This window comes from Pseudophryne corroboree, chromosome 10 (genome assembly GCF_028390025.1).
Source record: "Pseudophryne corroboree isolate aPseCor3 chromosome 10, aPseCor3.hap2, whole genome shotgun sequence".
NCBI classification, from domain to species: Eukaryota; Metazoa; Chordata; class Amphibia; order Anura; family Myobatrachidae; genus Pseudophryne; species Pseudophryne corroboree.
Genome location: NC_086453.1, coordinates 127,868,273 through 127,895,978, shown reverse-complemented (window position 1 = coordinate 127,895,978; position 27,706 = coordinate 127,868,273). Strand labels below are relative to the sequence as shown.

General features: G+C 48.7%; 1 protein-coding gene across 1 annotated transcript in view; it reads right to left on the bottom strand.

Moving 5' to 3' along the window:
- Nucleotides 1–27,706, bottom strand: part of GRWD1 (glutamate rich WD repeat containing 1) — a 125,856-nt gene that overhangs the window by 22,108 nt on the left and 76,042 nt on the right. The window contains exons 4-5 of the mRNA XM_063942783.1: nucleotides 22,844–23,012; nucleotides 10,945–11,158 (exon numbers count right to left, since the gene is read on the bottom strand). Of these exons, the coding sequence (XP_063798853.1) occupies nucleotides 10,945–11,158; nucleotides 22,844–23,012 (383 nt within the window). The remainder of the gene's footprint in view (nucleotides 1–10,944; nucleotides 11,159–22,843; nucleotides 23,013–27,706) is intronic.

The following is a 27,706-nucleotide window of genomic DNA, read 5'->3' as shown; positions in this document are numbered from 1 at the left end:
TTAGTGGTAGAGGCCAAAGGTCCTCTACAGACATGTCCAGAAGAGCCGCGTACCACGGTCTTCGGGGCCAATCAAGATTGCTCTCGCTCTTTTATGTCTGATCCGCTGGAGCACCCTTGGGATCAACGGAATCGGAGGAAACAGGTAGACCAGCTGGTAAGGCCAGGGCAATGTCAGCGCATCCACTGCGCTCACCTGAGGATCCCTGGTTTGTGAGCAATAGCAGCAAAGCTTCTTGTTGAGGCGAGTGGCCATCAAGTCTATCTGTGGGCATCCCCACCTGTCGATCTGTTGAAACACCTGAGGGTGTAGTCCCCACTACCTCGGGTGGAGGTCGTGGCGACTCAGGAAGTCCACTTCCCAGTTGTCCACTCCCGGAATGAAGATCGCGGACAGTGCTCTTGCATTTCTTTCTGCCCAGGAGTATTCTTGACACTTCTCGCATGCAGGCCCTGCTTTTTGTCCCTCCTCGTCGGCTGATGTACGCCACGGCCATGGCGTTGTCCGACTGAACCTGGATCACCTGATCCCGGAGAAGAGGGAAGGCCTGAATCAGAGCATTGTAAATGGCCCGAAGTTCCAGGATGTTGATCAGGAAGGGGGCCTCTTGGGCAGACCACCTGCCCTGGAACTGCACCCCCTGGGTGACAGCTCCCCACCCTCTTAGACTTGCATCAGTCGTGAGGAGATCCAATCCTGAATACTAAAGTGTCGACCTTCCAGCAGGTTTGAAGACTAGCCCCCACAGGAGGGAAATCCTGGCCTGGGGTGACAGCTGAATTGTCCGGTGCATTTGAAGAATGGAACCGGACCACTTGCTCAGGATGTCCAATTGGAAGAGTCTGGCATGAAACCTTCCGAACTGAATCGCCTCGTATGAGGCCACCATCTTTTCCAACAATTTTATGCAAAGATGAATCGAGACTCGAGCAGGTCGGAGGACCTGGCCAACCATTTCTTGAAGAGTTCTCACTTTTTCCTCTGGAAGGAACACTTTCTGTGCTACAGTATCTACTAGTAGCATCCCCAGAAACATAAGCAGCTGAGAAGGTTCCAGATGGGACTTCTGCAGGTTGAGGATCCACCCATGGTGAGACAGAAGTTGAATAGTGCGATCTATATGGAGCAATAGCAGCTCCCTGGAACTCGCTTTTATCAGGAGATCGTCCATGTATGGAATTACGTTGACCCCCTAGACCCTGAGCTGAAACATCATTTCCGCCATCACCTTCGTGAACACCCTTGGAGCTGTAGACAGGCGAAGGGTAACGCCTGAAACTGGTAGTGATCTTCAGTAGGACGAACCGCAGATAGGCCTGATGAGGAGGCCAAATTGGGATATGGAGGTAAGCATCCTTGATATCCAGTGACACTGGGAATTCCTGTTGCTTGATTTGAAAAATCGTTGGGGAGGAGCACCGTTGAACTCCAGCTTGTAACCCTGAGAGATAAGGTCCCTTACCCAAGCATCTTGGCAGGAACCATCCCAGATGTGGCTGTAGTGACGTTACCGAGCTCCCACCACGAGATCTCCTCGGGGAGGTGGGCAATGTCATGCTGAAGTCTTTGTGGAAGCAGAATTGGTGCTCTGATCCTGAGATCCGTCAACGGCTGGTTTCTTAGGCTTACCTCTGGTGACACTAGCTGCATTGGAGGCCCCCCTGGCCCTAGATCGAAATCTAGAGGACCGAAAGGAATGAGTAGACATCTAGCAGGCGGAGCTCCTGAAGGGAGAAACGTGGATTTCCCAGCAGCTTTGGAGATCCATGCGTCCAATTTGCCTCCAAAGAGCCATTCAAGCCCAGGAATGAATTGCATGTGTCATCCAGCAACCAGCAATGACCGGTCTTTGAGCTACACCTGCAGCAGTGTAGATAGATTTTAGAGTGGCCTCAATTTTCATACCTACCGGGTCCTTTACCATAAAGGAGCCCGGAGCAGGAAGTACCGCCAATTTAGAAAAGCGAGAGACTGAGACATCCACTGCTGGAGATTCTTCCCAGAATTTTCTGCCTTCGGGGGCAAAGGGGAATGTATGCAGAAACCGTTTGGACACCGGATATTTTTTATCTGGATTTTTCCAGGCTATTTTAAATAAGTCATCCAATTCCTTGGAATCAGGAAATTTGACTGTCAGTTTGTCTTACGGGAGGAAAAAGGACTGATGAGTATTAGCATACTCCAGGGGGAACTTTAACACAGCCCGAATAGCCAATAGGAGGGGTTCAATACCCTTGGTATGGGTGGAATCCCCACTTATGTGGTCCACATCATCCTGTATATCATCAGTATCTGATAGGAGTGCAGGTAGAGCATGTTTTTGTGCACCTGTTGCAGACAGGGGGTGGGGGGGGATGTTTAGCAGTTAGACTTGCCACTGCTTGTTGCAGTTCCTGAGTTTTATTTGCAGTGAGCGGAGATGACCTACAGTATCAGACATCATAGTTTTGATAGCCCCCAACCAGGAGGGCTCTGGACTCTCCCCACATTGTCATCAGCATTCTGAGATGACTAACTACACTGCTCACATGATATTGAGCCAGATAAACTAGGGGAGAATCTAACATTACAAACACTGCATAACTTCTGTTTTACCATATTGAATAAGAAAAACGGGTACAATACACATACAACAGCCTGAAATACAATACAAGCCTGTCCTATTGCATGTGAGAGGAGACACAGGAGAGAGGACAACAGCTGACCCAAAGCTGCACAGACCCAGTGAGGCTGTCAGCGTTTTATATATGTAAACAGCGAGACTGTATTATGAAAAATCCCTCAGAGGGTTGTTACTTTTGCACACTATAGCAGCTCTCCCCCTCTACACCCGGTACCAGTGATCCAGGGACTGTTATGGAAGAGCTGTTAAGGCAGCTGCTGCTATGCAGAGGAACGCGCCAAAATGCTGCTGAGCCCGCACTCATGTAGCTCCACCCCCCACCATGGCGCCGGAGCTACTGTTTTATATTTATATTGGCCATATCTCCCTATGGTTGTATCCTCACATAGATGCTTGGTACAATGTATTTTAGCCAGTCTCATGCAGGGGCTACAGCGGGTCCCCCCCAGGAGGGACTTGTACGCCTCACCCGCGCTTCAGCTGCACAGTGAACTGGGGGACCCCACTGAATACTCACCAACGACCACCTTCAGACATTAGGGGTGTGCGGCATGCTGCGACGGCCAAGGAGCCATGCCCTGCTGAACAAACAGCCCCACAGGACGGTGGTCTTGCAGCAGGGAAGCGGCTCTGCACCTTAAGAGGCCGGTGACACCCCCCCCCCCCCCCCTCCCTAACTCCCACGGTGCAAGTATGCTGTTGCCCAAACAGCATACCGAAAGAAATAAAACTTTAAAAGAAATTGAAGGAAAACTCTGGAGCTTGCAGTGTGCACATCCTCTCCTGAGGGCACTTTTTTCTAAACGGACCTGTAGGAGGAGGCATAGAGGGGGGAGCCAGCACACCCAGTTAAAGAAATTTAAAAGTGCACTGGCTCCTTTAGACCAGTCTATGCCCCCATCGTACTAATCTGTCCCCAATATCCCTTATGGATGCTAGAGAAATTGGAGGTATGATTCTACAAGTGTTAACAGAGAGAGGAAAGTTAAAACCCCATGACCGATGCACAATTCTGGGTATTGAAGAGGCTGCAGTACACTAAAAGGTCACACCTGCTTGTAACTGTCACTGTGAGGGGTCCAGTCAAGAACACGCACCTGGAGGACCCACCAGGTTTTGCGATACCACTCTTTGGGAGGGCGGGGGGGGGATAATTCAAATGTTTGAAAAGTCGGTTGAGTGTCAAGTTTTTTCTGTTTATTGCATAGGAAAAAAAAAACAGACGCCCAACTGACTGTTCAAACAATTGAATATCCCCCTGCACGTTTATTCTACTCAAATTGTCAAACAAAACAATTATACAAGATTTATTTTTAAGCTGGGTACATACTGCAGCGATGTTGAGCCGATATGCCATTTCATAATGACAAATTGCCTACATCGCTTGGTGTGTATGGGCAATTGTGTGCTCCCTAGTGATGGACGCCAAGTTTGAAATGCTGTACATTAAACCTAGCAATATCGCTAGCGACCTTGTTTATGCTTACGGAGGACAAAACAATCGTTCTGTCCATCGAAAAAAAACAAAAAAAACCCCAAACCCTCATTCTAATGTTTACACAGAATCTGGGCTCAAGGGCATTCGCTCCAATGTATGAACGAATGCGCTTTGCTCCAAGGTGTACCCAGCTTTAATCAATGGCAGTGAAATTGTTAATGCACACTTACAGGGGAATTCAAATGTTTGAAAAGACGTTTGGGTGTCTGTTTTTTTCCTATTAGATAGAAAAAAACAGACACAACTGACTTTTCAAACATTTGATTCTCCCCCCTTAGAGTTCACTAAAACTTGATACCAACTTAGCCAAAATGTCCCCTGCACTGAGATTCATGGCACGTGGCTGATTTTGTGACAATCACAGCAGACTGCGATTGTCAAATCAGCAAAAGCCTGATGCAGTATTGGGTCTCAGCTAAATGGACAAGCTGCAGAGATTATGTCCATCTCAATTTACATATTCTTCAGATTTGGAAAATAGGATTTTAATTACCTACCGGTAAATCCTTTTCTCGTAGTCCGTAGAGAATACTGGGGTCCACATTAGTACTATGGGTGTAGACGGGTCCACTAGGAGCCTTGGGCACTTTAAGAAATCAATAGTGTGCACTGGCTCCTCCCTATATGCCCCTCCTACCAGACAGAAACTGTGACCGAGGAGATCGACATATCTACAGAGAAGGATTCAGAAAGGATAGTGGTGAGATTCGAACCAGCGCACACAAACAAGAAGACCATGTTAACCCAACATGAACAGACAGCAACAGCTGAACCAACAGCAACACTTAACCAAGTAACCATGCAGGAAGCACTGGGCAGGTAAATAAAATCCTATTTTCTCTTACATCCTAGAGGATACTGGGGTCCACATTAGTACCAAAGCTCCCATACCGGGTGGGAGAGTGCTGAGGTTCCTGCAGAACTGACTGACCAAACTGAAGGTCCTCAGAGGCCAAAGTATCGAACTTGTAGAACTTAGCAAACGTGTTCGAACCCGACCAAGTAGCTGCTCGGCAGAGCTGTAAGGCCGAGACACCCCGGGCAGCTGCCCAGGAAGAACCCGCCGACCGAGTAGAGTGGGCATGAACTGATTTAGGAACCGGCAAAGCTGCCATAGAGTAAGCATGCTGGATAGTCAGCGTGATCCAGCGAGCAAAGACTGCTTTGAAGCAGGACACCCAATTTTTGGGGGATCATAAAGCACAAACAGCGAGTCGGATGTTCTGTGACGAGCTGTCTGTTTGACAGATTTTCAAAGCCCGCACAACATCCAGGGACTTTGAAGTGGAAGAGGTGTCAGCAAGCAAGAGTTCTGATTTCAGCTCTATCTTCATGAAAAAACAAATAGGGGCTCGTGAGACAAGGCCCCCAATTCCGAAACACGCCTCGCCGAAGCAAAGGCCAACAGTGTGACAGTCTTCCATGTAAGAAACTTTACATCTACCTCCTGTAAAGGCTCAAACCAATCTGATTGCAGAAACTGCAACACCACGTTAAGATCCCAAGGTGCTGTGGGAGGCACAAAGGGCGGTTGGATGTGCAGAACTCCTTTCAAGAACATCTGAACCTCAGGAAGGGAAGCCAACTGTTTCTGGAAGAAATGGATAAGGCCTAAATCTGGACTTTTACTGATCCAAGGCATAGGCGCACATCCACCCCAGACTGTAGAAAAAGACCCAGCTGAAATTCCACCACAGGAAATTTCCTGTTTTCACACCGAGAGACTTATTTTCTCCAAATCCGGTGGTAGTGTGTAGACGTTACCCCTTTCCTAGCTTGGATCAAGGTAGGAATTAGTAGGGGTTTGTGAGGACTGCGCTTACACCTAGTGGTTATAGAAAGCAGCTGCTATGGAGAGAGATAAGGTTACCACAGACCTTGGAAATATGCTGTTGTCGAGAATATGTTACTCCCAGCGCTTACTCAATACAAAACACAAGGCTATAAATCTTTAAAATGAAACGGATTTATTTTCTTTATAAAAAGTACAGATATTTAAATGAAAATGACGTATAAATGGTTATATTAAAAATATTAATACTGGTATAGCATACAACGGACAAATAATTATTGCAAAAAGGGCAGTGACTGAAGATTAGAGTGATAAGAATAGAGTGAATGAAAATAGAATAGAATAATATAAAAAATAAAATAATGGATAGATACGCTAGTGTGCGTTTTACTCTACCCACCGATATGCATTATAATCTTTTGTCATAGGATGGTCCCAAAGTTCAGATGGTAATGGGATTTAGTTTGTGCTTCTATGTTCCTTTGTGATTTCCTTTATAGGAACAGCTGCTACTATGTCCCAAAGTAGTGCAACAAAAGTAACAACGTCTTCGTTCAAATGTTTCCTTTATAGGAACAGCTGGTGATGTATCTTGACAATTGTAATCACAGTGTGTCAGTTTAAGTATTGACTCTGGTATTACTCACGGATCCTCCGTTGCTGGAGGTGTTTGTCCGCACTCGTCCAGAGAGACCCCTTTTAGTCCGGCTGGATACCGCTGCTGGTGGCGGGTGCAAGTGCTGATCCGGGGGATGTCTGCCAATCTACGCGTTTCACCTGCAATCTCAGGCTTCGTCAGGATACCAGGTGAAGCGCGTAGATCGGCTACGGACTTGGACACAGACTGCACTGTCCTCCCGCAGCACAGCTCTATCCAGTCTGCCGGCAGACATCCCCGTACCCCGTGTCTCTCTGCCCAGAGGAGAATCCTCGTTACCTCTGACATTGCTGCTCTGCTCTTCTTTCCGCCCTGTCGGTTTAAGTACATCACCGCCGTCAGTTTTCGACTGAACCTGGATGGCTCGATTGTGCAAAAGATGAGATGCCTGCAGAAGGGCGTTGTATATTGCCCTTAGTTCCAGAACGTTGATCGGAAGAACAGCTTCCTGACTTGACCACTTTCCTTGGAAGTGTGTTCCCCTTGGGCAGGCATGTCCAAACTGTGGCCCTCCAGCTGTTGAGAAACTACACATCCCAGCATGCCCTGACTCAGCTTTAGCATTCTCTGACAGCAAAACTGTGTCAGGGCATGCTGGGATATGTAGTTTCACAACAGCTGGAGGGCCGCAGTTTGGACATGGCTGCCCTTGGGTGACTGCTCCCCCCCACCCTCTGAGGCTTGCATCCGTGGTTAGCAGAATCCAATTTTGAATCCCGAACCGTTGGCCTTCATTCAGGTGAGATGTTTGTATCCACCACAGAAGAGAAATCCTGGCTTTTGGAGACAGATGGATCCTCTGGTGCATGTGAAGATGCGATCCGGACCATTTGTCTAGCAGAGCCAGCTGGAAGGGCCTTGCATGAAACTTTCCGTACTGCAGCGCCTCGTAAGAGGCTACCATCTTTCCCAAGAGGCGAATGCACAGATGCACCGAAATCCGGGTCAGCCTTAGGAGGTCCCTTTCCATTGCCTGAATCAGCAATGGCTTTTACAGAGGAAGGAATACCTTCTGTACCTCCGTATCCAGGTGCATCCCCAGGAATGGAAGCCTCCGTGTTGGTTCCAGGCGAGATTTTGGCAGATTCAGAATCCACCCGTGTGGACGTGTGAAGAGGAAAATGACGTGTAACAACCTCTCCCTGGACGGCGCTTTTATCAGTAGATCATCCAGGTACGGTATTATGTTCACTCCTTGCTTGCGAAGGAGAAACATCATCTCCGCCATTATCTTGGTAAACACCCTTGGTGCCGTGGAGAGCCCAAAGGGTAGGGCCTGAAACTGGTAGTGACAGTCCTGCAACGCAAACCTTAGATAAGCCTGATGAGGCAGCCAAATCGGAGTATGAAGGTATGCATCCTTAATATCCAGAGACACTAGGAATTCTCCCTCCTCCAGACCCGAGATCACCGCTATCAACGACTTCATCTTGAATTTGAACACCCGTAGTGACTTGAGGTTTAAAATGGGCCTCAAACTGTCCGGTTTCGGTATCACAAACAGGTTGTAATAGAAACCTTGGTTTTGTAGTTGAAGCGGAACTGGAACAATGACCTGAGTCTGTACCAGTTTTTGAACTGCTGCTTGCAAGGTTATACTTGCTTCCGGTGAAGCTGGCAAGCCCGATTTGAAGAATCTGTCAGGTGGGAGTTCCTGAAACTCCAGTCTGTAGCCCTGGATGATAAGATCTTTTACCCATGGATCCAGGCATGATGTGGTCCATACGTGACTGAAATATCGTAAGCGTGCTCCCACCTGCCTGTTGACCAGGCAGTGCGGTCCACAGTCATGCTGAAGGTTTTGCAGAAGCAGAACCTGAGGTCTGATCCTGTGAGCCTGTATTTGCAGGTTTTCTGGCCTTACCTCTACTGCCTTTGAAGGCAGCAGAAGAACCTTTGGACTTGCCGTTAAACTTCGCTGTCCGAAAGGACTGCAAAGTTGGTGCAGAATAGGATTTTCTAGCCGGGGGTGCTGCGGAAGGAAGGTATGTAGACTTACCCGCCGTAGCCTTGGATATCCACGTATCCAGTTCATCTCCAAACAGGTATTCACCTGTAAAAGGTAGGCTTTCCACACCTTTCTTGGAATCCGCAGTCCACTGACGTAGCCACAAGCCCCTGCGTGCCGACACTGCCATGGCAGTGGTGCGTGCGTTGAGCAGTTTAATCTCCTTTTTGGCCTCCACCATAAAGTTAGCAGAATCCTGTATATGCTGTAGGAGTAAAATAATCTACCCCCTGGACAAGGAATCTAACATGTCAATTAGATTACCAGACCATTTTGCAATTGCCCTAGTGACCCATGCACAAGCTATAGTGGGTCTTTGGGCCAACCCCGCTGCTGTGTACAGAGATTTGAGAATGGTCTCAATCTTGCGGTCTGCAGCATCATTCAATGAAGCTGCCCCAGGAACAGGTACAACTATCTTATGTGACAGCCTGGAAACCGATGCATCAACTATCGGTGGGTTTTCCCATTTTTTTTTCTATCATCCTGAGGAAATGGGAAGGATGTAATTAACAGTTTTGGAATCTGGAACTTCCTGTCAGGGTTAAACCAAGTTGCTTCAAAGAGGGAATTTAAATTCCTTAGAAGCAGGAAAAGTAGCAGATGATTTCCTTTTCACAAAAAAAAAATAATATATATATATTCCTCCTTGCTCTCTGACACTGTCAGGAATGTGCAAGACCTCTCTTATAGCTTCAATCAGGGCCTGTATTCCCTGTGCTAAAGCTGCATGCCCCACCCACTAAGTCCACCTCCCCCTCCTCTGAGTCTGAAACATCATCTGTATCAACCTGCATAATTAGGGCTAGAGTTTGCTTCCATGGGCAAATAGCAGAGGTCTGAGGCGCTGGGATGACCACTGAATCTCTATTCATCAGGTCATCTACAGATTGCCTTAAATATTGCGTCTCTTTCATTTTGGGACAATTTGTTTAAAATATTTGAAATCTTCCCCTTTAATGAATCTAACCAAAAAGGTTCAGATCCCCGAGCCTGAGAATGTGTACTATCTTGAGTACACGGCAGTGAACCGCCAGATTAAGAAAAGCACTCTGCTGTGCATGATACACACTCCTTTGACATAAATGTAAAACACACACACACACACACAGACAGACAGACAGACAGACAGTGAGGAATAGGTTAAAAGCACAGTTAACCCACACAGAGCTCTTCTATGGAGACAGTACCAGAGCGAGCCACACAGCGCCCCTATAGCTGAAGTATAGACTTAGCTGGGTCGCAAACTAAGTACCCTTAATAGGGCTTAGTAAACCAAATTATTGCCCCCCCCCTTCCCTTTGCTATGACGCCCTGGTACCACTGAGGTGCTATGGAGTCCGTGTGGAGGAGCTGCGCTTTCCTGTCAGGCTGCCTGTGTAAGCTGCAGAAGGGAAATGGCGCTGGTGAGCCGCTGGATCCGCTCATAGTGAAGGCCCCGCCCCCGTAATGGCGTACGGTCTACCTGCTTTTTATACTGGCTGTGGTGCATAATAAGGGTTACAGTGGGTTAAAACCCCTGTAATGTGAGCCAGTTGAGGGTAATAGTAGTGGCTCCAGCCGTCCCTCACAGCAGTCACACAGTGCATCTGAAGACTGGAGCGCAGCATGCAAGCAGCGCTGCGCTCCTACCCTTATGCCATTATAGCCAGCGACCCGCTTACCGGGACGCCGGCCACCTACTCACCACTCTTCAGTCTTCAGGCTCTGTTAGGGGTGGCGGTGTGCTGCGGGTCTGTATGCTAGCCGTGGTGGGGCTTGCGAATAGGACCCTCAGGAGCTCAATGTCCTGTCAGCAAGGAACGGGACCATTAACCCTAGGGAGGTTGGGCCGTTTCCCCTCCCCCCACTAAGTCCCACGAAGCAGGCAGTTTGGTGCCAGCCAGACCTGCCTGAAAACAATAAAATAGAAAATAAATGCAGAAAACTCTTCAGGAGCTTCCTAAGCCTGACCCGCTCCTCCGGGCACACTTTCTAAACAGATTCTGGTAGGAGGGGCATAGAGGGAGGAGCCAGTACACACTATTGATTTCTTAAAGTGCCCAAAGCTCCTAGTGGACCTGTCTATACCCATGGTACTAATGCGGACCCCAGTATCCTCTAGGACGCAAGAGAAAATATATTAAGAGATGCCCCTTGGGCAAGTACTCTTGACTAGCAGTAGACATATATTGACTTTAAGTGGAGTTCAGAGATCTATGTAACTACAAGCATCTTTATTTCAACCTTAAACTTTAAGTCAGTACAAACGCCTGGCCTTATGTATGAGAGCAATTATCATTTTTGACCAATCATTTACATATGGGTCTAACACACAAAAAACACAACCTCTCTTTATAAGTGAGCCACGTGGTCCAGCTCCTACCTGCTGTCTTTGGAGACCAGTCCATTGAAAAGCCCTCAGTCATGTGACCAGAGAAGGAAAAGACTGGTTTAATTTTAGATTGTTCTTCTTTCAAAAATGCAGCAAGAATCTGAGTGTCCGACACTGCTGCCAGCTGCTTCCGCAGATCATAGATTTCCACTAGACCCTTCTCTGACCAAACTGCAGCCACTGGCATATCCAACAGTGTAGAGACCTAAGGAGAAAAAAAAAAAAAAAAGTAGTAAGTATTGTGTTACAGCAATAAAATGATATAAGATACTTGTTATTTTAGTGGTTGAACAAATATACCACTGTGCAAAATGGAGATTTATGGTAGACGGAGGTACATTGGTTCCACAGGGACACATCGGGGGTGTAGAGATGGATCTTGATCCAGGCACCAACAGGCTAAAGCTTTAGACTGTCCCAGGATGCATTGGGGCCTCCTCTATAACCCCACCTCCAGGCACTGGGAGCTCAGTTTCCTTAACCAGTCCAATGCAGGAGCAGGTAAAAGAAGGTAGAGGTTAGTCACATAGAACAACATTCTCATGACCGGAAAAAGGACGAGCAGCTAATGCCATACAAACCCACAGAAGCTAGGTGTGTCAGAGTGGGCACCCTGTAGAACCAATGTACCTCGCAGAAAGATTTAACAATGGTAAGTCTAACATAAATCTCCTTTCCTGCAGCGGGGTACACTTGTTTCCACAGGGAAACGTCGGGGGTGTCCAAAAGCAGTTCCTTAAGGGAGGGGACGCACCGGAGCGGGTATGAGAACCAGGCGTCCATAGGAAGCATCCTGGGAGGCGTAAGTATCAAATGCATAGAACGTGTTCACTGAGGACGACGTAGCCGCCTTGCACAATAGTTTAGCGGACGCGCCACGGCGGGCCACCCAAGAAGGTCCAACAGACAGTAGAATGGGCTTTAATAGCAGCAGGAGCTGGAATACTAGCCTGTGCATATGCTTGTGCAATCACCATTCTAATCCATCTGGCCAATGTTTGCTTGTTCGCAGGCCAGCCACGTTTGTGAAAACCAAATAGTATGAAAAGGGTATCTGACCTCCTAATAGAGGCAGTCCTCAACGTAAACACGGAGAGCCCGTACCACATCCAAAGACTGCTCTTTGGATGACAAACCAGAGGAGAAAAAAGCCAGAACCAATCTCTTGGTTAAGGTGAAAAGAGGACACCACCTTAGGCAAATAACCAGGGCGAGTTCTAAGAACTGCCCTGTCACTGTGAAATATCAGGAAGGGTGGACGACAGGACAGAGCGCCTGGGCCTAAAACACCTATAGTAGAAGCAATAGCCAGTAGGAAGAGGACCTTGACCATGAGCCATTTAAGGTCCACTGACTTAATAGGTTCAAATGGAGACTCTTGCAGGGCATTCAGAACAGACAGATCCCATGGAGCCACAGGAGGGACATAGGGAGGCTGAATCCGTAAAACACCGAGTGAAAGTATGAACGTCAGGAATAGACCATATTTATCTGAAATCAAACTGACAAGGCAGAGATGTGAACCTTGAAAGAGGCCAGACGAAGGCCTAAGTCAAGGCCTTGTTTCAAAAAAGCCAGAAGCCTGGAAGCACTGAATTTGTAAGCATCGCAATTCTTAGCAGCACACCATGTGAAGTAAAAATTCCAGACCCTATAATAAATCCACAGAGAAGCCAGTTTGCGGGCCTTCAGCATAGTTTGGATAACCGCCTTGGATAATCCTTTGGCCCTCAGGAGTGAACCTTCAAGAGCCATGCCGTCAAAGCCAGTCTGGCCAGGTCCGGGTAGACACAAGGGCCCTGAACGAGGAGGTTTCGGCGTTGAGGAAGTAGAAGGGGACGCTCTATCGAGAGACCCTGGAGGTCTGAGAAACAATGCAGTCTGGGACACGCAGGAGTGACTAGAAGTAGTATTCCTCCTCCTTGTAGTACCCCGGGCAGGAGTGACACTGGAGGGAACACGTAGGGCAGCCGAAAGTTCCATGGAATTGCCAGTGTGTCCACGAATGCTGCTTGAGGATCCCTGGTTCTTGAGCCGAAGACCGGAACTTTGCGATTGTGTCGAGACGCCATCAGGTCTACATCCAGTAGACCCCACTTGTCCACTAGGAGTTGAAAGACTTCCTGATGAAGACTCCATCCTCTGGCTTGTCCTGACGACTGAGGAAATCCGCTTCCCAGTTGAGGAATCCCGGAATGAACACTGCCGATATTGCTGGTAGATGGCATTCCGCCCAACAAAGGATTTTTGACACTTCCATCATTGCCATGCGGCTTCGAGTGCCGCCTTGATGGTTTATGTACGCCACCGTGGTGACGTTGTCTGACCGTACTTGAACAGGCCTGTTCTGTATCAGAGGCAGGGCGAGAGACAAAGCACTGAACACTGCCCGCAATTCCAGAATGTTTATCGGGAGGAGGAGTGATTCCTCCTCGGACAACCGACCCTGGAAAGAGTGTTGCTCCAATACCGCTCAACTGCTGGTCCTGTAGCCAACAGATCAGCGACAGACGAACCTCCAGAGTCAAGGAGATTATGCGAGATCTGATCTGATGAGGCAGGCCATCCCCCTTGGAAAGGATTAACCTCTGTAGAGGGCGGGAATGAAATTGAGCGTACTCTACCATGTCGAAAGCAGACACCATGAGGCCTAGTACTTGCATTGCCGAGTGTATCGACACTTGGGGCGAGAGAGGAAGTATCAGATCCTGTCCTGAAGTTTCAGGACCTTTTCTGGAGACAGAAACAGCCGTTGACTGTGTGTGTCCAGCAGTGCCCCCAGGTGCACCTCTTCCAGTTGAGGAGCCACCCGTGGGCTTGTAGGAAGTTTACAGTCAGTGGTAGATGACTGAGGAGGACACCGTGGGAGTTTGCCAGAATCAGCAAGTCGTCCAGATACGGCAGGATCCCGATACCCTGGCGACGGAGATGAGCAGTCATAACGGCCATAACCTTGGTGAAGATCCGAGGGGCCGTGCCCAGTCCCACCGGCAGAGCCTGGAATTGATAGTGAAGGTTGCCAATAGCAAACCGCAGATATCTGATGCGATATGGCAATAGGTATATGCAGGTAAGCATCTTGTATATCCAGGGATACCATAGAGTATCCGGGTTCCATGGCCAGTACAATTGAGTGCAGTGTTTCCATACGGAACTTGTGCACTCTCACAAACTTGTTCAGTGATTTGAGGTGGAGTATAGGCCAGAAAGACCCATTGGGTTTCGGGACTTGAAACAGGGTCGAGTAGTGTCCTCTGCCACTCTGGGACAGAGGTACCAGCACTACCACTCCTGTATCCAGGAGGGAACGCACAACCAGTTGTAGAGCTTGAGCCTTCAACAGATCCGAAGGAATAATCGTTGTGCAGAACTGGCGAGGAGGACGTCTCTTGAAAGAGACTGCATACCCGTGAGAGACAACTTCTCGCACCCCCAAGCGTCTTAAGTGGTTTTTAACCAGACCTGGGTGAATCGCAGAAGTCAGCCTCCCACCATAGGGAGACCCGCCCCGTCATGCAGCAGGCTTGTCGTGTTTAGAAGCAAGCTGACGCGCAGCCCAGGATTGTTTTGCCTCGGGTTAGTGGTTTTGGGAGCAAGAGATTGCCTCTAGTATTGTTGACCTTTTGCTTTCCCTTGAGGCCGAAAGGAGCGAAAAGTGGTACCTTTTGCCTTCTGTGCAGAAGGATTAGTATTCGGGAGAAATGCTGTCTTAGCAGCCGCGAAGTCAGTTACAATCTTATTGAGATCTTCCCCAAATAGGACGTCTCCCTTAAAAAGGGAGTACCTCCAAGGTCTTTTTGGAGTCCTGGTCCACCTTCCACAACCTCAACCACAGAATACGGCGAGCCAGATGTAGTCACTGTCTTGGCTGCCAACACACCTGCATCAGAGGATGCCTCCTGAATGTAATAGGCGGCGGTGGTAATGAGAGGTATTGTCTGGCAGTGTCAGAGACATCCTGAGGCAGCTCTTCCTCTAATGCCTGAACCCATGCTTCAATTCCTTTTGCAGCCCAGGACGCTGCTATAGTGGGTCTATGGTGGTCATTCAGAGTTGTTCGCTCGCTAGCTGCTTTTAGCAGCATTGCAAATGCTAGGCCGCCACCCTCTGGGAGTGTATCTTAGCTTAGCAGAATAGCGAACGAAAGTTTAGCAGAACTGCTACTAAATAATTCCCTGCAGTTTCTGAGTAGCTCCAGACCTACTCCTAGATTGCGAACACCTCAGTCCGTTTAGTTCCTGGTTTGACGTCACAAACACGCCCTGCGTTCGGCCAGTCACTCCTGTGTTTTTACCTGGAACGCCTGCGGTTTTTTAGCACACTCCCTGAAAACGGCCAGTTTCCGACCAGAAACACCCACTACCTGTCAATCACACTACGATAACTCGAGCGATGAAAAAACATTGCTCGAGCTTGTGCAAATCTTTAAAGTTTTGTGTTAAATTACTGAACGCATGCGCGCTGCGTACCATGCGCATTTTCCACCTAATCGCTCCATTGTGAAAAACGGCAACGAGCGAACAACTCGGAATGACCACCTATGTACAGCACCTGAAAGGGAGTAAATAGACTTCAGGCAACCCTCCACACGCTTATCTGTTGGTACCTTCAGTGAGGTGACAGTGGTGACAGGCAGAGTAGACGACACCACGAGACGGGTGACATGGGAATCCACCGGCGGTGAATTTTCCCACTTGTTACACAATATAGAAGGGAGAGGATACAGAGCTACCATCTTCTTAGATAGGGAGAATTTCTTTCCTGGCGAAGACCAGGGTTCTTAAGGTATGTCTACTAAATGGTCCGAATGCGGTAATAATAAGATTTTACTTACCGGTAAATCTATTTCTCGTAGTCCGTAGTGGATGCTGGGGACTCCGTAAGGACCATGGGAACAGACTGGCTCCGCAGGAGACAGGGCACTTTAAGAAAGAATTTGGATATTGGTGTGCTCTGGCTCCTCCCTCTATGTCCCTCCTCCAGACCTCAGTTAGAGAAACTGTGCCCGGAAGAGCTGACAGTACAAGGAAAGGATTTTGGAATCCAGGGCAAGACTCATACCAGTCACACTAATCACACCGTATAACTCGTGATAAACTTACCCAGTTAACAGTATGAACAACAACGGAGCATCAGATCAACCCTGATGCAACCAACATAACCCTTATTTAAGCAATAACTATATACAAGTATTGCAGAAGAAGTCCGCACTTGGGACAGGCGCCCAGCATCCACTACGGACTACGAGAAATAGATTTACCGGTAAGTAAAATCTTATTTTCTCTAACGTCCTAGTGGATGCTGGGGACTCCGTAAGGACCATGAGGATTATACCAAAGCTCCCAAACGGGCGGGAGAGTGCGGATGACTCTGCAGCACCGAATGAGCAAACACAAGGTCCTCCTCAGCCAGGGTATCAAACTTGTAGAACTTTGCAAAGGTGTTTGAACCTGACCAAGTAGCCGCTCGGCAAAGCTGTAATGCCGAGACCCCTCGGGCAGCCGCCCAAGAAGAGCCCACCTTCCTTGTGGAATGGGCTTTAACTGATCTAGGCAGCGGCAACCCAGCCGCAGAATGTTTTTAGCCTGCTGAATCGTGTTACAGATCCAGCGAGCAATAGTTTGCTTTGAAGCAGGCGCCCCAAGCTTGTTGGAAGCATACAGGATAAACAAAGATTCTGTTTTCCTGACCCTAGCCGTTCTGGCTACATAAACCTTCAAAGCCCTGACCACATCTAGTAACTCGGAATCCTCCAAGTCACGAGTAGCCACAGGCACCACAATAGGTTGGTTCATATGAAAGGATGACACCACTTTTTGCAGAAATTGTGGACGGGTCCGCAATTCTGCCCTGTCCATATGGAAAACCAGATAGGGGCTTTTATGTGACAAAGCCGCTAATTCTGACACACGCCTAGCTGAAGCAAAGGCTAATAGCATGACCACCTTCCACGTGAGAAATTTTTACTCCACAGTTTTGAGTGGCTCAAACCAGTGTGACTTCAGTAAACTCAACACCACGTTAAGATCCCAAGGTGCCACTGAAGGCACAAAAGGGGCTGAATATGCAGCACTCCCTTTACAAACGCCTGGACTTCAGGAAGCGAAGCCAGTTCCTTTTGAAAGAAAATGGATAGGGCCGAAATCTGGACCTTTATGGACCCTAATTTTAAGCCCATAGTCACTCCTGACTGTAGGAAGTGCAGGAACCGGCCCAGCTGGAATTCCTCTGTAGGGGCCTTCCTGGCCTCACACCAAGCAACATATTTTTGCCATATACGGTGATAATGTTTTGCTGTCACGTCCTTCCTAGCCTTTATCAGCGTAGGAATAACTTCATCCGGAATGCCTTTCTCCGCTAGGATCCGGCGTTCAACAGCCATGCCGTCAAACGCAGACGCGGTAAGTCTTGGAACAGACAGGGCCCCTGTTGCAACAGATCCTGTCTGAGAGGCAGAGGCCATGGGTCCTCTGTGAGCATTTCTTGCAGTTCCGGGTACCAAGTCCTTCTTGGCCAATCCGGAACAATGAGTATTGTTCTCACTCCTCATTTTCTTACGATTCTCAGCACCTTGGGTATGAGAGGAAGAGGAGGAAACACATAGACCGACTGGAACACCCACGGTGTTACTAGTGCGTCCACAGCTATCGACTGAGGGTCTCTTGACCTGGCGCAATACCTTTGTAGCTTTTTGTTGAGGCGGGATGCCATCATGTCCACCTGTGGCAGTTCCCATCGATTTGTAATCTGTGTGAAGACTTCTTGATGAAGTCCCCACTCTCCCGGGTGGAGGTCGTGCCTGCTGAGGAAGTCTGCTTCCCAGTTGTCCACTCCCGGAATGAACACTGCTGACAGTGCTTGCACGTGATTCTCCGCCCAACGAAGAATCCTGGTGGCTTCCGCCATCGCTACCCTGCTTCTTGTGCCGCCCTGGCGGTTTACATGAGCCACTGCGGTGATGTTGTCTGACTGAATCAGCACCGGTTGGTTGCGAAGCAGAGGGCTCCGCTTGACTCAGGGCGTTGTATATGGCCCTTAGTTCCAGGATATTGATGTGCAGACAAGCCTCCTGACTTGACCACAGCCCTTGGAAGTTTCTTCCCTGAGTGACTGCCCCCCATCCTCGGAGGCTTGCATCCGTGGTCACCAGGACCCAGTCCTGTATGCCGAACCTGCGGCCCTCGAGAAGGTGAGCACTCTGCAGCCACCACAGAAGAGACACCCTGGCCCTGGGGGATAGGGTGATCAGCCGATGCATCTGAAGATGCGATCCGGACCACTTGTCCAACAGATCCCACTGAAAGGTCCTCGCATGGAACCTGCCGAAGGGAATGGCTTCGTATGACGCCACCATCTTTCCCAGGACTCGCGTGCAGTGATGCACCGACACCTGTTTTGGTATTAAGAGTTCTCTGACCAGAGTCACGAGCTCCTGAGCCTTCTCCGCCGGGAGAAACCTTTTTCTGGTCAGTGTCCAGAATCATGCCCAGGAAGGGCAGACGAGTCGTAGGGATCAGCTGCGACTTTGGAATATTCAAAATCCAGCCGTGCTGTTGCAACACTTCCTGAGAGTGTGCTACGCTGATCAGCAACTGCTCTCTGGACCTCGCCTTTATGAGGAGATCGTCCAAGTATGGGATAACTGACACCCTGCTTTCGGAGGAGCACCATCATTTCCGCCATTACCTTGGTAAATATTCTCGGTGCCGTGGAGAGACCAAACGGCAACGTCTGGAATTGGTAATGACAGTCCTGTACCACAAATCTGAGGTACTCCTGATGAGGTGGATAAATGGGGACATGCAGGTAAGCATCCTTTATGTCCAGAGACACCATAAAATCCCCCTCTTCCTGGCTTGCGATGACCGCTCTGAGCGATTCCATCTTGAACCTTTTCAGGTAAATGTTCAGGGATTTTAAATTCAATATGGGTCTGACCGAACTGTTGGGTTTCGGAACCACAAACATTGTGGAATAGTAACCCCTTCCCTGTTGAGGGAGGGGAACCTGTACCACCACCTGCTGGAGATATAATTTGTGAATTGCCGCTAACGCTACTTCCCTTTCTATGGGGGTAGCAGGCAGGGCTGATTTTAGGTAACGGTGAGGGGGCATCACTTCGAATTCCAGCTTGTATCCCTGAGACACAATCTGTATAGCCCAGGGATCCACCTGTGAGCGAACCCACTGGTGGCTGAATTTTCGGAGACGCGCCCCCACCGCTCCCGGCTCCACCTGTGGAGCCCCAGCGTCATGCGGTGGATTTAGTGGAAGCCGGAGAGGACTTCTGTTCCTGGGAACTAGCTGTATTGTGCAGCTTCTTTCCTCTACCCCTGCCTCTGGCAAGAAAGGACGCACCTCGGACTTTCTTGCCTTTTTGTGATCGAAAGGACTGCATTTGGTAATACGGTGCTTTCTTAGGCTGTGAGGGAATATATAGCAAAAAATTTGACTTTCCAGCTGTAGCTGTGGAAACTAGGTCCGAGAGACCGTCCCCAAACAATTCCTCACCCTTGTAGGGTAAAACCTCCATGTGCTTTTTAGAGTCTGCATCGCCTGTCCATTGCCGAGTCCATAAGACCCTTCTGGCAGAAATCGACATTGCATTTATTCTAGAGCCCAGTAGGCAAACGTCCCTCTGGGCATCCCTCATATATAGGACAGCGTCTTTTATATGCCCCAGGGTCAGTAAAATAGTATCCTTGTCCAAGGTATCCAGTTCCTCAGACAGTGTATCTGTCCATGCTGCTACAGCAATACACATCCAGGCCGACGCAATTGCCGGCCGCAGTATGGTACCTGAATGTGTATAAACAGACTTCAGGATACCTTCCTGCTTCCTATCCGCAGGATCCTTTAGAGAGGCCGTATCCTGTGACGGCAGGGCCACCTTCTTAGATAAGCGTGTCAGAGCTTTGTGTACCCTAGGGGAGGATTCCCAGCGCATCCTGTCTGTTGGCGGGAAGGGGTACGCCATAAGTAACCTTTTGTAAATCAGTACTTTCCTATCAGGAGAATCCCAAGCTTTTTCACATAACTCATTTAACTCATGTGAAGGGGGAAAAGTCACCTCTTGCTTTTTCTCCCCAAACATATAAACCCTCGTCAGGGACAGGGTTTACCTCTGATATGTGCAATACATCCTTCATAGCTACAATCATGTAGCGGATGGCTTTAGCCATTTTAGGCTGCAATTTTGCATCATCGCCATCGACACTGGAGTCAGAATCCGTGTCGATATCTGTGTCAACAATATGGGATAGTGGGCGCTTCTGAGACCCTGACGGCCTCTGCGCTGTAGGATCAGGCATGGGCTGAGACCCCGACTGTCCCAAGGCTTCAGCTTTATCCAACCTTTTATGCAAGGAGTTTACATTATCATTTAACACCTTCCACATATCCATCCAATCAGGTGTCGGCGCCGTCGGCGGGGACACCTCATTCATCTGCACCTGCTCTGCCTCCACATAGGCCTCCTCGTCAAACATGTCGACACAAACGTATCGACACACCACACACACAGGGAATGCTCTATATGAGGACAGGACCCCCACAAGGCCTTTTGGAGAGACAGAGAGAGTATGCCAGCACACACCCCAGCGCTATATGACCCAGGAATCACACAGTAACTTAATGTTTACCCAGTAGCTGCTGTATATATGATTATTGCGCTAAATTTATGTGCCCCCCCTCTCTTTTTACCCTCTTTCTACCGTGAGTCTGCAGGGGAGAGCCTGGGGAGCTTCCTCTCAGCAGAGCTGTGGAGAGAAAATGGCGCTGGTGAGTGCTGAGGAAGAAGCCCCGCCCCCTCAGCAGCGGGCTTCTGTCCCGCGATTTGGTGTAAAAAATGGCGGGGGCTCATGCATATATACAGTGCCCAGCTGTATATATGCTGCTTTTGCCAGGAGGTACTCAATTGCTGCCCAGGGCGCCCCCCCCTGCGCCCTACAGTGACCGGAGTGTGTGGGTTAGTGTGGGCGCAATGGCGCACAGCTGCAGTGCTGTGCGCTACCTCATGTGAAGACAGGAGTCTTCTGCCGCCGATTTTGACGTCTTCTTGCTTCATCCGCCGGCTTCTGTCTTCTGGCTCTGCGAGGGGGACTGCGGCGCGGCTCCGGGAACGGACGACCAAGGTTAAGTTCCTGTGTTCGAACCCTCTGGAGCTAATGGTGTCCAGTAGCCTAAGAAGCGCAACCTAGCCGCAGTTAGTAGGTTTGCTTCTCTCCCCTCAGTCCCACGTAGCAGAGAGTCTGTTGCCAGCAGAAGCTCTCTGAAAATAAAAAAACCTAACTAAAATACTTTCTTAATAGCAAGCTCAGGAGAGCTCACTAAAATGCACCCAGCTCCTTCCGGGCACAGATTCTAACTGAGGTCTGGAGGAGGGGCATAGAGGGAGGAGCCAGTGCACACCAGTAGTACTAATTCTTTCTTAGAGTGCCCAGTCTCCTGCGGAGCCCGTCTATTCCCCATGGTCCTTACGGATTCCCCAGCATCAACTAGGACGTTAGAGAAATGTAGAGATTTAGTGCTGTATTACCCGTACTCAGTGGAGTGGGATACAGGGAAACTCCCCTCGCTTCCAGGACCGATCAATACAGTTGCGAATGCTGAGTGGATCCAGACGCTACTGGCATACACTGCCGCTCCATGAACCTATAGTGAACACAGATGCTCCAGTCACACAGCTGCCTATGCTGCAACTGGGTCCCCTTCGTGTACAGCGTCCGATACGGAAGCGGGAATCAGTTCATGGCGGGAGACTCTGAGGAGACTGGTCATGAACCGGGAGGAGGGACGACCAGGAGAGCGTCTGACTCTCCATTGCCGACATCAACCCTAGGGATCGTGGCCGCATACTATTCCTGGAGCCTCTGATCTATAAGGCCTAGCGCTGGTGCACCCGAGGTGGCAGCCGCGTCAGCGACTGTTTGGTAGTCTCCTCCCAAAAAGGTGCGACTGTGTCCGTATTCCCCTTCTAAGCGAAACCGATGCCTTACCTTCTCCCCGTGATCCGGCCACAGCCTGGTAACGTCTGCTGGACCTGCTAGTATATCCGACATAGACGCCCACCGAAAACAGCACTGTAATCGTGGGTAAGCGTTGTCGCGACCCGGCGGAGAGTTGTTGGAGCGACTCTAAGGTACCGTATAAGACGCTATTTAGAAAGATCACTCAAGAAAAAAATTGTCTGACTATAAAAATAAAATAAGAAAGCTTAGGGCTGCTAAAAACTAGCAGCCCTCTGACAATGGTCCGGCTCCTGCCGCACAAAACAAAAAAACGATTTGCCTGAGCCAGGGATATATGGACATGCCCGTTGCATGCTGGGAGGCCGAAAAGCTTTAACCGATTGGTGCAAATCCGCTGTCGCTTCATCATTTCCAATTGTTATTCTGTGGATAACCTGTGGACCCTGCCGGAGAAACCATAACTTTACCATCCCTGCATAATGGACATAATGTAGGTGGATAGTATTTTAGTTGTAAAGGAAAAGGGGTCCCTTAGATAAAAAGCACACATCTATTATAAATGTTGATGAATGGAGCAGTGCTACAATGAAGCAGGCTCTGTAGTCACCCACTCAAACAGCACAAAATGAGCAGTGAAGTTATCTGCACAGTTTAGTATCAACCACAATACTGTCCATATTGCTGGAATAATTTGGCATCCCACACTTTACTTTTACCAAATTTTTACATTTCTAAAAAATGTAAAAGTTTTCCCAACATATATACGGTAATTAATATTAAATGTCTTGGTTCAGTACTAACCTCATTTGCCAAACTAAGTAATCTTTTATGGATGTCGCTGTTCATTAAAAGCTATAGCTATGAATTGATAAAGCTTTGTCAAAAGGATAGCAGGCATAAAGAAGGCCAGTGTTATTTACCCGAATGCGGTTAATTCCCCCATAGTGTGGAATCATAGCCAGTTCCAGTTGTGGTTTCTTCTCTTCGTCCTCCTCTTCATCATCATCACTATCACTGCTGTCAGAATCTGAATCATTCTTTTTCTCTTTGCTGGTCCGGTGCAAGTTGTGCATCTTCATCACTAGCATTCTGAAATACAAGGAATAATATTTAATGCAAATAAGTGTTTTCAAAGGATCAAAGCCTTTGAAATATACTTCCCATGATCAGCATAGTCTGCAATATATAGCCATCAGTAACCATACTATATACGTGATATAATGGAACTTACAACTCTGTATTCGGTTAATACATATATATTATTCATTGCACACATCCACCAGCATCTATTCCTGACAAAGCATTAAAGGACTACCCTATTAACATGCAAGTACCCTACATACCAGAGACCATCCATTATCACATGACCACATCAAAGGATATAGAAAATCTTTTCATAGTACAGGGCTGGACGAGAAGAAGAGAGCTTAGCAGCGGAAGTACGTTACACACAAAAAAAAATTAAATAATTGGCGTTCTTTGGGAAGCTTCTCATGTCTATAGCACTTCTAACAATTTATTATGAATTTATAAGATTACACTTCAGAGCTTTATAAATGGTAGCGCCCTCATCAGAGGTCCTCATCAGCTAGGGTATCAAACTTACAGAACTTTGCAAAAAAGTGTTTGAACCCGACCAAGTAGCTGCTCGACAAAGCTGTAACGCAGAGACACCTCGGGCAGCCGCCCAAGAAGAACCCACCTTCCTAGTGGAATGGGCCTTTACCGATTTTGGTAACGGCAATCCAGCCATAGAATGAGCCTGCTGAATCGAGTTACAGATCCAGCGTGCAACAGTCTGCTTGGAAGCAGGCGTGCCAATCTTGTTGGCCGCATATAGGACAAACAGTGCCTCTGTTTTCCTAATACGAGCCGTTCTGGCTATATAGATCTTTAAAGCCCTGACCACATCAAGGGACTTGGAATCCTCCAAGACCTCCGTAGCCACAGGCACCACAATAGGTTAGTTCATGTGAAACGACAAAACCACCTTGGGTAGAAATGGAGGACGAGTTCTCAATTCCGCTCTATCTTCATGGAAAATCAGATAGGGGCTCTTGTGAGACAAGGCCGCCAATTCGGACAACCGCCTTGCAGATGCCAAGGTCAATAACATGACCACTTTCCAAGTGAGAAATTTCAAGTCAACAGTTTGAAGAGGTTCAAACCAATGTGATTTAAGGAACTGTAACACCACGTTAAGGTGCCACTGGGGACACAAAAGGAGGTTGGATGTGCAGTACTCCCTTCACAAAAGTCTGCACTTCTGGAAGAGAGGCCAATTCCTTCTGAAAGAATATTGATTTGGCTGAAATCTGCACCTTAATGGAGCCTAACTTTAGGCCCATATCCACTCCTGTCTGTAGAAAATGGAGAAAACGACCCAGCTGGAAATCCTCCGTAGGAGCATTCTTGGATTCACACCAAGACACCTACTTCCTCCAGATAAGGTGATAGTGCTTCGCCGTTACCTCCTTCCTAGCCCTTATCAGAGTAGGGATGACTTCTTCCGGAATGCCTTTACCAGCTAGGATTCGGCGTTCTAACGCCATGCCGTCAAAAGCAACCGCGGTAAGTCTTGGAACAGACAGGGCCCCTGTTGCAACAGGTCCTCTCTGAGAGGAAATGGCCACGGATCTTCTGTGAGCATTTCCTGAAGATCTGAATACCAGGCCCTGCGAGGCCAATCTGGAACAATGAGTATTGTTTGCACTCTTTTTCGTTCTATGATTCTCAATATTTATGAGATGAGTGGGAGAGGAGGGAACACATAGACCGACTGATACACCCATGGTGTTACTAGCGCGTCCACTACTATCGCCTGAGGGTCCCTCGACCTGGAACAATATGTCCGAAGCTTCTTGTTGAGGCGTGACGCCATCATGTCTATTTGAGGGAGTCCCCAGCAACTTGTCACTTCTGCAAAGACCTCTTGATGAAGTCCCCACTCTCCTGGATCGAGATCGTGCCTGCTGAGGAAGTCTGCTTCCCAGCTGTCCACTCCTGGAATGAATACTGCTGACAGAGCGCTCACATGATTTTCCGCCCAGCGAAGAATCCTGGTGGCTTCCGCCATTGCTGCTCTTCTCCTTGTTCCGCCCTGTCGGTTTACATGCGCCACGGCTGTGATGTTGTCTGACTGGATCAGAACGGGTAGGTTGCGAAGAAGATGCTCCGCCTGTCTCAGGCCGTTGTATATGGCACTTAATTCCAGCACATTTATGTGCAGACAAGCCTCCTGGCTTGACCATATTCCCTGAAAGTTTTTTCCGTGTGTGACCGCTCCCCATCCTCGGAGGCTCGCGTCCATGGTCACGAGAACCCAATCCTGAACTCCGAACCTGCGACCCTCTAGAAGGTGAGCACTCTGGAGCCACCACAGGAGAGAGCTCCTGGCCCTGGGGGACAGGCTTATCATCCGATGTATTTGGAGATGGGACCCTGACCACTTGTTCAGTAGGTCCCACTGAAAAAAGTTCTTGCATGGAACCTGCCAAACGGAATGGCCTCGTAGGCCGCCACCATCTTTCCCAACACTCGAGTGCATTGATGAATCGACACTCTTTTTGGTTTCTGCAGATCCTTGACCATGTTCTGGATTTCCTGAGCTTTTTCCACTGAAAGAAAAACCCTCTGTCTTTCCGTATCCAGAATCATGCCCAAAGACGACAGCCGAGTTGTCGGAACCAACTGCGACTTTGGCAAATTTAGAAGCCAGCAGTGTTGCTGTAGCACCCTCCGAGAGAGTTCCACGCTTTTCAGTAATTGTTCTCTTGATCTCGCTTTTATCAGGAGATCGTCCAAGTACGAGATAATTGTGACACCCTGCTTGCGCAGGAGCACCATCATTTCTGCCATTACCTTGGGGAAAATCCTCGGGGCCGTGGAGAGCCCAAACGGCAACGTCTGAAATTGGTAATGACAATCCTGCACAGCGAATCTCAGGAACGCCTGATGAGGAGGGTATATGGGGACATGAAGGTATGCATCCTTTATGTCTAGTGACACAATAAAATCCCCCCCGTCCAGACTGGAGATCACTGCTTGGAGAGATTCCATCTTGAATTTGAATCTCTACAAATACAGGTTAAGGGATTTTAGGTTCAGAATCGGTCTGACCGAGCCGTCTGGCTTCGGAACCACGAATAGAGTTGAATAAAAACCCTTTCCCTGTTGTAACAGGGGAACCCTGATTATCACTTGCTGTCGACACAGCTTTTGTATTGCCGCTGAAACTATTGTTCTCTCTGGGAGAGAAGCTGGTAAGGCCGATTTGAAAAATCGGTGTGGAGGCACGTCTTCGAACTCCAGTTTGTACCCTTGGGTCACAATTCCTAGCACCCAAGGATCCAGGTCCGACTGAACCCAGACCTGGCTGAAGAGCTGAAAACGTGCCCCTACCGATGCGGACTCCCGCAGGGAAGCCCCAGCGTCATGTGGTGGATTTGGCAGAAGCCGGAGAGGACTTTTGCTCCTCGGAACTAGCCGTAGTTGGTGTCCGTTTCCCTCTTCCTCTACCTCTGGCGAGGAAAGATGATCCACGCCCCTTTCTGAATTTATGAGACCGAAAGGACTGCATCTGGTATTGAAGCGTTTTCTTTTGCTGTGGGGGAACAAAAGGCAAAAAAGAAGACTTACCTGCGGTAGCTGTGGAAAACAGGTCCGCGAGGCCTTCCCCAAACAAAACTTCACCCTTGTAAGGCAAAGCCTCCATAAGTCTCTTGGAGTCAGCATCACCAGTCCACTGACCGGTCCACAGCGACCTTCTAGCTGAAATTGCCTTGGCATTGGCCCTTGATCCCAAGAGGCCAATATCTCTCGCAGCCTCCCTTAGGTATAACGCTGCGTCCTTGATGTGATCCAAAGTTAACAGAACAGTATCCCTGTCGTGGGTGTCCATGTCAGATGACAAGTTATCTGCCCAACCTGTAATTGCGCTACTCACCGTAGCCGACGCAACCGCCGGTCTGAGCAGGGCTCCCGTAGTCGCATAAATTGATTTTAAAGTGGTTTCCTGCTTGCGGTCCGCAGGATCCTTTAGGGTCGCCGGGGACGGTAGGGCCACTTTTTGTGGATAACCGCGTCTAGGCTTTATCCACCGTGGGTGATGATTCCCACCGTAACCTGTCCTGTGAGGGGAAAGGATACGCCATAATAATTCTCTTGGGAATCTGCAGCCTCTTGTCTGGAGTTTCCCAAGCCTTTTCAAATAGAGCGTTCAGTTCATGAGATGGGGGAAACGTTACCTCACGTTTCTTCTCCTTAAACATACAGACCCTTGTGTCAGGGACCGAGGGGTCCTCTGTGATATGTAATACATCTTTTATTGCTATAATCATGTACTGAATACTCTTGGCCACCCTTGGGTGTAACCGCGCATCATCATAGTCGACACTGGAGTCGGAATCCGTGTCTGCTATCTGGGTAAAGGGACGTTTCTGGGACCCTGATGGGTTCTGTGACACAGTAATATCCATGTATTGACTCCATGCTTGGTTCCGAGACTCAGATTTGTCCAACCTTTTATGTAATAAAGCCACACTTGCATTCAAAACATTCCACATGTCTACCCAATCAGCAGTCGAAGACATTACCACATTCTGCTCCACTTCCTCCCTCGACGAGCCTTCCGCCTCAGACATGTCGACACACACGTACTGACACCCCCAAACACACTGAATTATAGAGGACAGACCCACAATGAGGTCCTTTGGAGAGACAGAGAGGGAATTTGCCAGCTCACACCCAGTGCTGCCACAGTCTGAAATATTAACAATATTTCA